This window comes from Vigna radiata, chromosome 8, assembly GCF_000741045.1.
Source record: "Vigna radiata var. radiata cultivar VC1973A chromosome 8, Vradiata_ver6, whole genome shotgun sequence".
Classification (NCBI taxonomy): Eukaryota; Viridiplantae; Streptophyta; class Magnoliopsida; order Fabales; family Fabaceae; genus Vigna; species Vigna radiata.
This window is the reverse complement of record NC_028358.1, coordinates 34,714,412-34,731,413: the sequence shown is the minus strand read 5'-3', so window position 1 is coordinate 34,731,413 and position 17,002 is coordinate 34,714,412. Positions and strand designations below refer to the sequence as shown.

The 17,002-nt window shown below is 32.4% G+C and overlaps 1 protein-coding gene across 1 annotated transcript; it reads right to left on the bottom strand.

The window, feature by feature from the left end:
- Positions 1 to 153: 153 nt before the first annotated feature.
- Positions 154 to 15,314, bottom strand: LOC106772286 (serine/threonine protein phosphatase 2A regulatory subunit B''beta). The gene is made up of 13 exons (XM_014658586.2): positions 14,600 to 15,314; positions 11,325 to 11,564; positions 11,112 to 11,217; positions 10,903 to 11,002; positions 7,704 to 7,809; positions 7,480 to 7,570; positions 5,372 to 5,513; positions 4,189 to 4,336; positions 3,543 to 3,652; positions 1,370 to 1,526; positions 1,141 to 1,266; positions 900 to 1,051; positions 154 to 515 (listed from the first exon to the last, which is right to left on the bottom strand). The coding sequence occupies exons 1-12, from the start codon at positions 14,747 to 14,749 to the stop codon at positions 911 to 913; spliced, it is 1,617 nt and encodes a 538-aa protein (XP_014514072.1). The 5' UTR covers positions 14,750 to 15,314; the 3' UTR covers positions 154 to 515; positions 900 to 910.
- Positions 15,315 to 17,002: the final 1,688 nt, after the last annotated feature.

Below are 17,002 nucleotides of genomic sequence, written 5' to 3'. Positions count from 1 at the left end.
ATAAACTAAATCCAATCCAAAATACGTACTCTAGTTTATCCAATAAATGCCAAAATCTGTTTTAATAAAGAATCAAACTGAGTTAATAAATCTTTCTCAACTAAAACAATAGATTTCTTTAAAAGAAAAAAATAAAAACAGCACTGCAGATCCTTAGTTAAAGGATATGACACTTTCTCTTCACTGTATAACAAGAAAAACCTTGAAAGTTTAATACAATTGAACGGTGATAAAATTTGTAAAAAAACAAAAAAAGGAAACAAAAAACTGAAGAAAAAAATCTCTCCATGATTTTTTTACAGAAATTTAATTTGATAAGATAATTCTAAGAAATGTGTATATAAACAAGAACAACAAATCTGCACGTGCTCGTACCCTGTTGAAGGCACTTGCTATTCTTAGTTTCTTACTAAAACAGATATCAGGGGAAGTTCTTTCTAGAGCACAGCACACTATTAGTAGACATTTACCGTCATGTCATATTCAGGGGCCAGAATACATCGCCTTCGATTCACCTGCATTTATCATGATGTCTGTTATGATTATATTCTATGTTTTGTTTATTAAGATTTAGAATACAATCCAAAGTAGTCCCAGAATTTTTTTATATTTCCAATATTATTTGAAAGGCCTACTTTGTTAAATTTTCAAGGTATAATAGACAGGGTAGAAGACTGACACAACCTTACCTTCGCAAGTTGGGGTATTACCTTAGTCACAGATTCATGAATTTGACGACATTCACAGCATAAATGTTAACAAGAAAACTTTTATAATAATAATAAGACTGAGTTTTCACTATTAACCAAGGTTTATGTAATAATGGGTAAAATATGAGTTGCATCCTCGTGCAAACTAAACCAACTTATTAAATAAATATATGGGCTGTAACCACCTACCTAATTAAACCTCAGAAAGGGGCTTCAAGTGATTCTTCCCAGACATCTCCACTGGCATTTGACATATCTTCGCCATCTTCTTCCATGGAAAGCCTAATATACTCTCTATGTGCAAAACGATCCCATTCAGTCAAATTTGGATCCTCACGTTCCTAAACAAAACTCGTTATTAGATGTAACCAACATTACTAAATACTAAAGCCTTCATGTCAGCAATATAGGATCTCAAACATAATGCTACCTGCCGTATGAGAAACGGATCACGAGTCTCGAAAGCAATAAATTTGTTGAGATTGAAAAGAATGTTGTAAACATTTCCAGAAAGTTTGCTTCCTTTAACATCTCGTAATGTGATATATCCCTCATTCTGCAAATGTAGGACAGTTACCACTTGGCATATATACTGCACAGGAATAAGACAAAAAACAAGTAAAAAGAGCAACGATGCAAGGATAAGAACAAAGAGAAACCTCTGGTCCAATCATATCTACAATCTGACACAATATATCTTCAAAAAGCACGGGCTCTTGGGCCATGCACTCCATCCGATGCAACTGCTCCTCATAGAAGAACTGCATTTCATTTGGTGTCAGCACTCCATTTCCATCCAAATCAATGCATTTGAACCTACAAGAATTTAAAAGAAAAAAAAAATCTTAAGTTTCACTTAAAAATTTGAGGTTGCAGCAAGTTCACTTGTAAAATTGTTACTGAGATACTGAAATTACAACGTAGAAATATATTGAACATTCAAAAACCTTCAGTAAGCAGTAAGTTCCAATAATCTTAAAACGAATACTAAAGTCAAATTATTGACTTGCTAAAAGAAACAGGTAAAAAACCATGCAGAACAAATACACCAATTGATACAAATAGAAAGCTGGCAAGTGTGGAGCAGGATGTTGTTGAGACCAAGGAAAAGTATCAATGACTTGTGAACAAATTCAAGTACTTATCCCACACTAGGCCAAACATTGCCTTTATAGTGAGCATACCGAATTATGCATCAATCAAAGGAAACACATTTACAAACTGTCTTTAGAATTGTCCAGTATTTACAACGACAAAAATGCCAAGAGGTATTTTGTTCATATGAAATAATAGTGTAAATCTTGAGACTACATGAATGTTGATTATGGGGGGTCAAACGTGAATAGAAGATCAATCACTGGATATTACACCCTCCTTGATGGGAATCCAGTGACTTGGAAGAGAAACAAATAGTATGATGGGCAAATCTAGTGCTGAAGCAAGATTTCGGGTAATGTCCCAAAAAATATGAACGTTTATTGTTGTGCATCGTATTGGAAGAATTGAATATAGCCCACAACCTGGTAATAGAACTAGACAAACCGAGGTGGAAAGACACTTTACCATAGAAAAGCTAGATAGTGGCTTAATTTGCACATGTGTCCACTCAAAGCCAACTTGCGAATATAGTTATCAAGGGACTGAACGACAAAAGCTTTAAATGAATTAAATTCAAGTTGGGAATGCAGAACATATATTCACTAATTTAAGGGGGAGTGTTAAAATGTGTTGCTCCTTATGCAATTTAGGAAGTTTTATAGCAGCCTTGTATTTTTCTATGGATACTGCACTTGTATAATTAGAAACAATCCCATAATCACATGGATTTGTCCTCCAAGTAAGTTGTCCTTATTTCCCCCAAAATAGTAAGCATGTTCATCTAATGCATCTCAACAATGCAATCATACAATTTTTCCTAAATTTAAGAGAATGGTATGAAGAAAAGTGAGGGAGTGGAATGAGAAAAAAGGAAGAGAAAGAGGTCAGAAATGAGTGGAAATGAAAGCAGTTTAGATTAAAATAAATGAAGAAAAAATACATTAAAAGTATTTTTATTATAATCTTTTTTATTTACAAACTATTATTAATTTATTTATTATGTTTAAAAATTTGGGAAAAAAAAATGATTGCATATATGCCATTCCATAATCAATAATGTGGTGTCCACAATCAATTATAGGGTGATTTTTAACGTGAAATGTGGTAGAAAAGCACAACATTTCAATTACGTGATGCTATTTCAACTTTCCACTTATTTCATGCCACATTTGGGCATAAAGTTTCTCACACACTCTGAAATTAGGGAGAACAAATCAATCTATGAATTGCCTAGCTTATTCTTAAGAAATCATATCAATATATTTAAAGAGATAAATTAATTCCTGAATGACACAAATCGATCTATGAATTGCCTAACTTGTTATTAGAAAATCATATCAAAATATTTAAGAAGACATTATTTCTTGATTGACATTTCCAACTTTCCACCCCCTTCTTCATAAGCAAACCGGTGACCTCCCCTCACTTTTCTCTTGTCTTTGCACTCCCAATTTCGTGGGATGCAAATGAAGGCTAACAGTAAAGACAACTAATGAAATACCTATTCAAGATGTCTGTATTAAAGAATGTTTTGGCACAAGACTGGTAAATGGTAAAAAAAAAATATATATATAAGGTTTATCCATATTATTATTAGGAAAATTTCAGATTAGGTAAAACAATTAAGAAAATAACTTGCATTCATTTTATGATCCAACCTGTCATATTAGTCAAGACGTAATTTCTATTGTTGCTAAAAGTATCTTCAGTATTTAAGATGGGTGAGAAGAATACCAGTATTCTAGACTAGGTTCGGATGACTTATCTTCCTCCGCAAGTATAAAATAAACAAAATCTTCGTAGTTCATCTTCCCTTCAACTTTACTGGTAAATTTCCTTGGAACCTAGAACAGTTTAAAGCATATATGAGACAAAATATGTGTTAAAATACAAAAACGATTTAAAGTTATAAGTTCTCTTGTTTGGAAATCACTATCAGGTAAAAATTGAAATGATTAATTAAAAAATTAAATTCCACATTTGGGATACCTTAAAAATGAATGGAACTCATTTCATTCAAGTAATTTACTTTATTACCCTAAAATATGTTAAAATACAACAAAAGATTAGTAATCAGTTCTCTTGTTTTGAAGTAATTATCAGGGAAAAAAAATTGAAATGATTTGCAAATCAAATTCCACATTTAGGATACCTGAAAATAGAATGGAACTCATTTCATTTAAGTAATTTACTTTATTGCCCCAGAATATTCACAGTGGGTAGCACCGAACAAGGGAAAAATTTATTTATAAATCAAATCAATTCATATTTCTTTTTGCTCCAAACACACTATCAATTTTCAATGAGGCTTGCTACATCTGTACACAGTAGAGCAGAGCTGAAGTTGGCACATTGGCAAAAGCGAAAAATTTATACAGACCTGGGAAAATATTCTATCAACAATCCGATAGGTAAGAGAATGGTTCCCATATTTAATAAGATTTTCTCTATCAATGAAAAAGTCATGATCTGTGTCGAGCTCCCAAAACTTGCAGTAAATGACATAAAAGTGCTCATATGAGAAGTACCTGAAATTCCATAAGGGAATTAATGAAGCAAATACAAAAAAAAAGACAAAAAAAAAACAAACAAAACAGAACAAAACAAAACTGAATTCTACAGAGATAACTACATTGAAAATGAAAGCCAATTATGAATTTACAATATCTTTGGGATGAAATTTCTCAAGACTGAACATCAACCAAGCACATGTAATAATAAAGGAAGTTGCCCACATATTAAAGGTTTCTTCTTTGCATCCAATAGTGATATGGGATAGATCTGTCAGGATGTTTACTGTTCTATGGTTCAATTCAATTAATATATTCAAATCTAGCTAACCAAGAAACGCAATAACAACTCATCAGATTCAGAATTCAGAGAATCTCCATTTGCTCCCAGCCTTCTCTTCTGACCTTGAGTTCTTTCAAGCTATGTTCTTTGATTTACCTCTGGTGTTTTGCTTTTGAGGTTTTAAGAAAGTCTTGAGCCCTAAAATTAAGGACCACAATTTGGGTGATGGATTTGGGAGGGAATTGATTCCTAATTAGGATTTGGGTGGTTAAACATTCCTGCATTATTCCTCCAGCAATTCATTTATATCGAAGCATAAACCAAAATTGATTACATAAGCATGATCAGATATTCCTGGGTTCTTTTTCCACTAGTTAGTATAAATTGAGATTTGTGGCATAAGCTTGAGGCAATTGCTTGTTCAGTTGTTCTTCAACCTGAAATGTCTATATTGTCTCTCACAAGCTCTTTTAAACTTTCCTTTTCTAATTAAAAGTTAAAGCAAGAAATGATAACAGAAAAACATTCTTTTAAGTAAACAGACCCTTAAATTTTACTTGTTCCAGTGCCTTAGCCAGCCCTTCAGAAAACAAGTAATAGGGATAAAACAATCCATTGAATTCAATAACTATAAGGAGTACGATTACTTTCTCAGGGTGAAAGCACTATTCTTTAGGAGTTCATGCCAATAAACAAAAGAAGGAAATTTCTAGAACAAGGGTATGCCTCCAATAGAACATCTAGAGATTTTTCAGCTAAAAAGCCTTTACCTCAGCACTTTGTTAATGTCCTCTTCCTCGTCTACATGAAGCATTGCATCAATTAGGTTCCCACGTTTCAATTCTCTCAGTGTAAGTCGGCCATTTCCTGACCTATTCATGTAGTAAAATATTCTATGTATGACAGTCTCAGCTGTTTTAAAAAACACATAGCACAGCAGTGAGAAATAGCCTGAGAACTTCTCGATAACAAATGTAGAAAAGGAACCTTAAATACAAGAATATGTTAAAAGAATTGAAATTCTTTAGTTGAAGCTCAGTAAGACAAAAATTCCTGAGACGTAATATATCTAATATGATAAGTTGATTGTACTAATTATATTATGATAACAACCCACCTAGAATATACACTCTAGGTAAAAACCCAAGTTATATTTATGTTACTAAATGATATTTATTTTCTAAAGTGTACCCTTCCAAGTTATATTTTTTGGGATTGAACTGAGACCGCATGCTTAAGGGAACCAAGCCGATAGCTGACGACCCAGGCTAGCCTGCTTACCCTGGCCCACTTTACAAAGTGGCTGGCCCAACCTAGCTCACTTAAAATGTAAACTGAAAAATATTAGTCCAGTTCAGGTGGGTCCACCTAACTAAATTTTAAAAAGTCACTTTCAAAATGAAAAATTAAAAAATCTATTATTTAAATTTTTATGTCTTTAACAAAACAAGATTAAGATTTCGCAATAAAGAAATTGAAGAATTAAAATTTCAATTTAACATTATCTTTGCAATTAGTGAATTTTTTAGGTGAGTTAATGGGTCATCCGGACCATACCACATGTTCAACCTAGGTGGGTTGAGTTCAATATTTTTGATCCATTGTTATAAGATATCATTCCAGGTCTAGCTGGAACACATCTTGGACATGGTTGACCCATGAGTTTGGACCTTTTTGATGGCTCTATCCAAGCCCCTTCCACTTACACCAACCGAAGTTCATACATTATAACTTCGTATAATTAGCACAAGATCATATCCTCATAATGAATTAAGAAAAACTACACATGAAGTTGATACAGTAACCAAAAAAGAAACTAGAAAAAAAAATCAGACCTAAAGATACATCATGTATGTATGGGTAAATAATATTTTGTTTATGTATACTGTATAATTAACCCCATTATCAATGTGTTCAGAATAAGATGGTTTTTTGTCATTAGTGAACCACACAGGTCAGACTTATGCTGATATGATCCTGCAACCAGAGTTTATATTTGAATATATACACAGACAAACAGAGTCCAATCTTTTAAATTAGGCAGTGATATACATTTTAAAGCCATCTTTTTCTTGCTCTTACTCTGTAGATGCTGGCTGGATCTGGTTTCTCAAAGGAAACCTAGACACCACCAGCTGCAGTGAAATGAACTAATAAATAACAAAAAAAATTCATTAATCGCTTTAAAAATGTCAAATACCCTCTCCTTAGACTCTACAAGATGGAAAATTGCCTGATTCAAAACAAAATACAAATATCAAACACCTTTGGACACGATGGTGTTTTAGGTTTGTTAGATGTAATGGGCTTAGGCCCATCTCTTTGTATTTTCTTATTTATAAATGCATAACCCTAAGTGCTCTATACACATTAAGTATTCAACCTATGCCTCTCTCTTTTATTTTAACTAGGTTGAATCCAGGATTTGTTTAGTTTCTCTCTGCAGTTTTTGAACATGTTGGACAAATTTCAGATTGGTGGCTAGTGAGTTGTTATTTTATGTGGATTGTTGTGCTCTAGTATGATGTAATGGTATTTTTACTCAGATTTCCAATTTCAAAGGAGGATAAAGAATGCCCTCCATCATGACTCTTTTACAAGTAGAATGTCAGAAAGCCTGCATTCTAGCATGCCCACTCTAAAAGAAAAAAGTGGGGGGAAATTAAAGGAAATCATATCTTAAATGGAGATTTTTACTATTCCCAGACTTTCACTAAGAAATTAACCCCAAAACAACAAACTAAAAACAGACAATCCAACCTTGCCATCAGAATTAAATGCCCTTCATAAAATTTAGGTGAGACTAGTGACTATGATATCAAATGATTTAACTAAAATTTTATGAAATAAAGATACTATCTAATTCATATGACCGTACCATATCTTTCCTGAAATTCAGGCGTGCTTTGCAAAAACTCCAATCCAGGATGAGTGGACAATAGTTCCCTCAGGACAGGTTTGAAATCATCCTACAATCAAAATAGAAAATCCAAATGCAATTTTAATATTTATTTTAGAGCCCCTTATAGTTCATGATGAGAGACAGAAAATAGCAATAATACATTGGACTACACAAATGACAGCTTACAAAAGAAAGCAAACCTGTGCAAGGTATGTTCGATATGGTTGCTTCAGTATGGTATATATTTGTGTGGTTAAATCCATAGCTAACATATTGCCCCGAATCCAATAGTCTATAAATTGATCCCTACAAATATATGTCATGAAATTGAGAAATTAGTTCAACAGGCAGTAACACCAATACAAAATGTCCCAAACAGCAACATAATAAATTATGATATTTAATCGGTGGACATTCAATTTCTCTAGGAAAGTCAGTCATGATCCATTAAGATAATAGACATTTTACAGAAAAGCAAGAATCATAGTGAAAAAGGGAGGGCGATATCAATCCCAGCTACATTTTAAAAATAATTATGTGATTCATCTCAAAAGAATAAATAAAAATGTAAAACACTGGACAACAATCAAACATATCTTATAAGCACATTCAACTTTATGCCCAATTGATATCTAATAGGGAAGGCATTTGGTCCTTAATAACTAGTTAGCGCTATGAAATAAATAACATTGACTAAGCAACTATCAAATGTCTTGCAGAAGCACAATAAACATCAGTCTTGAACAAATGAACAGCTGTGTTTTACACTCCTCCAGCCAAGATGGTCAAACTCAAGATACTTTGGGCTGGGAAAACAGAATCATAAATCATGGAATACAAGCACAGCACAAGATTCCAATATGTGTATGCGTGCATGTATATATATATACATACATTCGCATATATACATATATACACACACATACACATACATATATATATACACGTTCTTGAAACCAAAGTATCCATGTTGAGGATGTATCTAACACATTGGATACACTTAAAATACAAATCCACACGGTATCAATAATTAAAATTAAAACAAAACAGATGCATGAATATCAGAAAAGGATACATGTCAGGGCCTTGATACATGTCAGGGCCTTGAAGGATACGTTTTCCAATTTCTTTGGGATTGAGGGTGTCTAGAGAATATATCATCAAGTGTTTCATATGCATTTTTCAATTTTCGATTTCAATTCTGATATATTTTCACTCTCAATAGAGAATTTCAAATATCTTTCCCATATCTCAAAAATGTTTTAAAATGTCACTTTCAATTTTCTGTTACACGGTGCAGCAAATGAAAATTATTTAAAGTGGTGCAGTCATGAAAACTAGATGAAGGGGTGCCTGTGCTCAATTTCTTATTCTTCTGAAAACTATTTAATGTGGTGCTTGTATTCATTTTTTTTTGTCAGATTTTATGGGGGTTGCATTCTGTCACTTCTTTTGTCTTCTTCCTCTGATATTTTTCTTTCCTTTAAATATAGGATATTATTTTTTATTCCCTCTCTTAAAAAATAGATTTGAAATCTAACTCAATCTCATAAAACTGACTTTTAAAACAGTTTGCACTAACTTATATACTATAATTTAGTCATATATCTAGTCAATATGATCTTCAACACACCCTCTCTCAAACTTAGGACTAAACATATCCTACTTGGGATTGGATATTGGGTAGTCTGATAACTAGTATGAGATAGATCGAGATAGATCCAATAAATCTTACTAGGATAGGCTTTGATATCATTTTAGAAAATGAAGTCTAAGATGAGGTTTGTCCCACTTACCAGGTATAATTTAGTCAAATCTCTAGTCAATGTGGCAACTTCAACACATTCTTTTTTATTATTTATTTTTAAATAGAGGCAATATTTTGATAATGTTGGAAACCTTACAATGGCAGGATTATCTCCTGATGAACCATATATATGGAAATTGTCTTATTTACATATGATGCTCAAGGAGGGCATGAAATTGATACTATTCCTATTTTTAGGCGACAGGCAATAAGTAGTGATTTACAATTTTTATTTTATATTTAGCAATGCTAAAGACTATAGGTGCCATTGTTAGTTCATATATACAATTTAGTTTCGGATATTTAGTATGTTCAATTTGGATAATAGTATTGCAATTTTAGAATGGTTTTTAAAAAGATTACAAAAGCATTTATTTCATTTTTTAAATTATATATAACCTTACATACACATTCCAAATGTATTGTATGCTATATTTTACATGAGATAAATCCCGGTGTCATATCCACTACTGGTATTGTATCCGATCATAGCAAAAATAAGAGAAAAATCCTTTTATAATAGACATCAAATACTTAATCAAGCTTGAATTCATAATTATATGTAAAGAAAGCCAATAAATAAAATCGTCAAACTCATAAATAACTCATAAGTTACAAAGTTTCTTCCATCTTCGCCACAGAAAAAGTAACAGTGAACACAAATACAGAAACAGACCAGAAAAATATACGTTCCAATATATATTTACAGCTGAGAACGATTTGAACATACATCCTAATTATGTCGGCAGTTTAAAACTAATTCTATCAAAATCAATTCTAGTCAACTTCAAAATAAAAGGGCCCTTCTAAATTGAATTCAAACAGCATAATGTGAATCTAGTTAAGTGAGTCCTCCAAAAACGAATTCTAAAATCATAAACCAGAAAAATAGTCAAATTACCAACCAAGGTACTTCTTTATCAGGGTCATCGAAGCACACATAATTGCCATCCAGTATAAATAAAATGGTTTAGAATATAAGTGGTTTTATCTAAGGTTACTGTATTTTTCCTTCATTTGAGAGAAAAAATGGAAGTTTCACTGAACAGATTGATTAAACCATTTGGGGCAAGCTCCCTTTAAAACTAGTTGCTAAGAAAGAACCCAACACTTGAATATGCTATTAGGCATTTCAAATTAACCGTGTGAGATTTAGGCACCTTCCGAATACCCAAGTTCCTATCATAGCACGGCCCTTGAGACCAGACACCTCCAAAAGTAGCTTATTCTGAGAATGGCAACCAGTTATGCCATGCACTCAAGCACTTGAAAAGCTCTACCTTACAAGCTAGTTGTTAAGGGAGGAGAACTAAACACTTAAACAAACACCTCCCTCGAGGGACTTCGACACTTCATAATACTCAATCCCTATCTTAAGCACAACCCCAAAAAGCATAACCACATCCAGCAAGTAAACCACTTTCATTAGGTCATTCTATCAGCAAAACTCTGGCAGCCCAATTTTTCTTAGCATATATGAAACAACCCACAGACATTGTGAAAGATTTAGAGTTCAGACATTCAACAACTTTAGTATTTCATCTGATGCAATAAAATATTCAAATGAAATGATACAATAAGAGAGTTGGTACCTTGTTATGGTTCCAGTAAAATTGACATCAATCTTTCTGAAAAGAGCAGTGGAGAAAAATGAGGGAAGTTTGCAGAGCTCTTTTGCAACAGACTTAAATTCTGCAAATTAACAACAAAAGTTGAAAAAATTCTGCAGAATAACTATCATAATTGACAATTTAGAACTAATTAACTCACAAATACGATGTTCTCAGTAAGGACTTCTCACCATGTAATTGCAGACCATTCACATGGCCATAAAACCGACTTTCAATTTGATACAGGAAATGCTCTTTCATCTCATTTGGTGGTGGACGACCATTTTTGAAGTAGAACTGAAAGCATAATATAAAACAAGGAATTAATTGATTCTTTCTATTCTAGTATAACCAAAACAGAAGTATAGAGGAAAAATAAAGAATCGGTCAATACTAACAAATACCTGCGGAATGACCTCCCTTACAGGTTCACTGACTAGTTTTAGTGGAGATCCTAATGAAGGACTGTTCCTCTGTTTTGTGGTGCGTGGGGAACCAGATGAACTACGTGGAGAAAGCGGTGGTGTGCTCCCGGCAGGAAACAAGGAAGGTAGAGAGTTGCTTGACAGAGAATTTGAGCTCGTTGAGTTCTCCAGTGCACTCAAAGCAGCTCCTGCCTTTGCATCAGCAAGCAATGACTTAACCTGTTTCCATAGTGCACCAATGAAAAAAATTAAACAGATGAGTGAAAGTAACATAAAAATATAGCTAGAAAAGAACAATAAAGGTGGTGTTTTGGAGATGGTAATTAAAAAGTAGAATAAAACATCTATACTCTGACTGCATATCTTAGTTACTCTAATCTATAGCCTTGCTATTAAACTTAAATTATTAATGAGATGTTTCTTCCGTTTATATGATTATTTAAAGTTATATGAAAATCATTTAATTCCTCTAGAATAAAATGCCCTTTCCTGCTTTTAGGTGATTCTCAATTTACTCTATAAAATCACACAGCTTAAGATTTAGCCTTGTGTGAATCATGTGAGTGTTTAACCATTTCCATCACAATACATAAGAAGATTTAACAAAAGAAGCAGGGAGCAAGGAGGAAAAAAGAGAAAATAAGAATACTTGTCTCGGTCATCAAACATAGTAAAAGAATTATTTATTTTATTAAATAAGCATAAAGGACAAAATTTCCCTCACTAATTAATCCAGGCCAAGCCAGGCTAATCATTGATTTTCAGGTTGCACAGTAGACTCACGGTTTACTTTCCTCAATAGATTTATGACATGAAAAAATAAATTACGAAGAGATATGTTTCCCCTAAACCTACTATTGAGCAAGAAAGGAAAAAACAAATTCTCAGATTTCCTTTGTCAATACAATGCAAAATATGTCATATTTCAGTAATCTTTACATCCAACATTGTTACGGGGTCAAACATTATAGTGGTTGAGCCTGTTTGTTTCCTTTTAAAAAACAACAAAATATAGAAAAGAGCATGTTTGGTAAGAGTAGTTTTCGAAAACCATCTTCTAAAATAATATCTTTGTAAGTTTTTATAACAGCATCTCTAAGTTGATTTACTTTTCTATTCTCATGTTCTTTCGTGTACTTCTACATTGTCCCTACTTCTACTCTATGAAAGCTGTTTTATAAAATAGTTTTTACAATCAAAGGTACAACTAAACACACCCTTATTTTTCAACATATTGTTATTGACACAGGTCGTCCTCCTTTAGCAACTCTAGTTATTGCTCAAATATTATTTTGTGATGTTTCTACAGGGTAAGAAACAAACTTCCTTTTAATGTGTCTTGTCCCTAAAAAATCTAAATTTAACTGAAAGTATGAATAGCACCCTCCTCGAATGTCCAGATGAACTCCCAATCAAAACTTAATATTTTAGCAACGTTTGAATAATTCAACTTAAATTAATTTTATTATCAAATTATGGCTGTAAATGCACCCGATTGGACACAACTGGCATAAAACCAAGACATCAACATCACTTCAAAAATCTCATAATAACATTATCTGTTCACATTTGTTAAAATAAAAGAGAGATTGAATAAAAGCTAGTGCTTAAGATGACTCATAAATGATAAACTACGACTGCCAAGCTACAAAGCATCAATAGAACCTCAACATTACAAATCTTCATTGTATGATCTAGAAATGAAAGCACATCACCATAAGCAAGGTAGACAAACTCAAGAGTCTGCTCAAACAAAAGGGAAACAGAATAAAAATGGTGGAACGTATCACCGTGCATAACATTTCTCAAGATTCATAAAACCCATACATATTCACATAACTTACATAACTAAGAAAATTACCTTTAAAACACACATTCTTTCAATTAAGCTTAAATTCACAATCACAAGCATAAGAAAGTCAACAGATAAATTCATATGGAACTCATACCTCGGAACAAAACAACTTAAGCAGTGCGTACTACAGTACTGCAGTGCCTACTCCTAGTACGAAACACCTAGACCTCAAATATAGATCATTCAAATTAAAATCATAATCATTCCAGAGATCGACATTGTCCAACTTCTTAGTCACAAACAGCAAACAGAAAGAGAAACAAACCACAAAAAGCGAATCAGACAAACCAGGGGAAGAACTACGGTCTGACATAACAGAATCAGATGAAACAGTGAAGAATGGTAGAAGCAGCAGAGTCATGTTTTGGGAGACAAGGTCGAAGATGAAGACAAGCAATGGTTTTTATTGGTTTCTTGTTAGGGTTAGTGAGCACCTCGTTTTTGGACCTAGGTTTGTGTAAACCCAAATTAGGCAAAACACTTTTGAACCTGACAGTAAGCACATCAAGAAACTCTACAATTCTTCTAAGTTTACAATTCTGTGCTGCAATTCTACCCATTTCTGAATTTTATGTCACAGCAAACGCATCCAGGCACCACTGAAGCATAAAAGCATACATTTCGATGACTCAGCATGCAAATTTGATGACAATGAGCATGAGAGCTGTATAATTCCTATACTAGAACCCTCTTTTAGATTGCGATCAAATGGAACACAAAATAACAAATATCTGTCGATTGTAAGAACTGTAATTCAAGACATTGGAATGGAGGTCACCTCTCCTATGGTTAGGTCATTGGACTCTAAAAGTTCCATCAAGGCACTTGGCAGGAGATGTAAAGGGTCATTTATTGTGTCTAAATTATAAAAGCCAAACTGGATAGTAACGTTTCAAGATCAGAGAATCAGAAATCTCTTCCAAGTGGCAATGAACTCTAGGTTAGTATTGTACACTAAAAAACTACTTTAAAAGGAGGAAAAGGAATGCTCAAACAAGTTATTCACTAAAGAGCATGTAGAGAAGTGTAAATGAATGTAAACGGTTAAATTAAAACCACGTGACTCAAGGGATTCACAATCTCCAGCACGATTGGAATGATAGGCCATTAGGAATTAACTGACTTAATTATCAGGATTAGTATTTTACCATTACAAAAGTTTTCCATCTTCACAGTTGTTTTGGATTTTTAACATCTTCGGTCACATTTTAATTCAATTTGGCTAACTAAAACCCCCATGCAACAAAAGAAAAACACTCAATTTGCTGGTAAAAAAAACCCTACACAACTCTATCTCTGCACCATGTCCACTAGTCAAGTGAATAGCCAAAATCATTCGTTGATTCATAGAAAAGCATAAGTGGTTCAGTTCATATGAACTACGTATGTATATATGTACCAGGCGACAAGTATCCGGAAGCGAAAGCCACTGCGTGAATAGCTCCTCAACAACACAATGACTCGATTTCAGTGCAAAAGGAGACACCTCCTGAAGCTGCAACAAATCTGTGTCCAAAGACACAAACTCCTCAGTTTCCTCCACATCCATTACAGCACAATTCTACCTCTCATGCACTCAACAACCCTAATTCAATCACAAATTCCGCAGCCCGCCAAAAACCCTAAACCCCACTTTTTCAACAATTACTCCGATTCCTTCTCCCACCCTTCTTCAACCACTTGGGTTACCAAAACCCAGCAACCAAGTTAACAACTTTCAGCCAAAAGTAATCGTGGGTACCGGAGAAGATGAGCACAGAGGGTCCTGCAGCTTGGCTTCTCTGAAACACGCCCCATAATTACAAATTCCAGGAAATTTGAATAGATGAGAGGGAAAAACGGTTTTGGTGAGAATCAAGGAAGGAAACAATCTGGGAGAGGAGAAAATTGGAGTCTGAAGTGAAGGGGGGAAATGAGAAATTAAAAAAAAAAAAAAGAAAAAGAAAGAAAAGAAAACCCTTGTTTGGTTTCGAGGTTTGAAAAAGGAATGAGGGCGAGGCAAAGAAAACAAAACGAAACGGTAGAGATGAATGAGAAAACAAAAGAAAACACAAATGAAAAGAGGTAAAATAAAACAGTATAGTTGTATTTATCTGTTGTGTCCGTGTTCTGTGCACGCACTGTACCAACTGAAACTGTCGAGAGAGCGAGTGAGTGAGTGATTGCTGATTACCAAACCTTTCTTTTACCTGCCAGAATAATTTTGAATTTTTTTCGGGTGGGAAAATAGAGAAAACTATTTTATTTTACAGGTTTAGTTTCAACGGGGTTTTGAGATGAAAATGTAAAAAATTAAGATAATTTGCCAATAATATGAAAAAAAAAAATAGCATTATATATTTAAAAATAAAATTTTAATATAATGATCTAATTATAAGTAATGAAATTAGGGTTCTTTATTGACAATATTTAAATATTTTCAGTGTTTGACTTTAATTAAAGTTCACATTTATTATCAATGAAAAACTTTCATTTTAGTTAAAGAATTAAAAATGTTTAAAAAGTTCTACTTTTAAGTCTTGTTTCTTACTACATTATAATTATCTTATAAAAATGCTACTTCTTTTGTCCTTCTTTAATTGACATTTTATAACTTATCTTTTATGTTTGTCTATATTTCAATGAGGATAAAATGACAGTGAAAACTTTTAATATTTTGTAAACCTTAAAGTTAAATAATGAATTAACAAAAGGTTAAAAGATAAAAACAAACTTACGATAAGATTATAATAGGTTAATAGTGTGATATGTTTAATATGATAATAATATCAAGATTTTAAAATTTGATTTTGATTCTTAAAACTCGTCAATAAAGTGAGATAAAGTTATTTTTATTCACATTATTTTGTGTTTTGAGAAAGGTAAATCTAAGAAAAAAAATGAAATAAAAGTGAGATTGTTTGAATTAAAAGAAAGTGAAAAAAGAAAATTATGAATGATGTTATTAGTTTAATAAATTAAAATATATTTTAATATATTTATTATTATATTTACTTTATTCGCAACACACTTCACATAAAAAAGTAAATAAGCTTTTAACTATGACTTTTATACTATTTTATCAATTTAAACTTAAAATAAACAATATAATGGTCTCATGAGAATTGGGATGACAAAAGCATGCAAATGTTTGTAATGCATTTGATTTTTTTCATACAATAGCACTTCCTCACTTCTTTTCTCTCTCTTTTAGTAATTTATTTGGACTTCAGACAGATATTTTCTAATTTTCTTTCACACTCTTACTTTTCTATCTATTGGATACTGGGCTCAAACTTTCACGTAGTCAACCTAGTTACATTGATTGTATACCATGGATTTCTAATTATAGTTTGCAACTCTGTATATTATGTTTGGATTTTCTGCTGTTTTGATCAACCTGTACAATTTAATTTTACATAATTAATTTTTAAAGAAATAATAAATAAGTAAAATAAATTATAAAAATATTGTTTAAAGCAAAAATTTAGTGTAAAATAGTTAAATCTTTTATTCATATAATATATATATATATATATATATATATATATATATATATATATATATATTATTGTGGTCAAACATTCCAATAAATATAGATTTATAATTATATATGATCAAGAATTAGCAATAATAATATGATAGAACAGTGAGATGAGTCATAAACACAGAATAGGAATATATATAAAATATTCCAAAAATTTAAATTGTACGAGAAAGGAATGTTTGCTACAATTTTACAATTCAAGCCGAACGGTTCTATGTATTAACGTAGATCGGACGGTTTTACAATGAGGGATAATTGCCGATCGATCTACTAAAT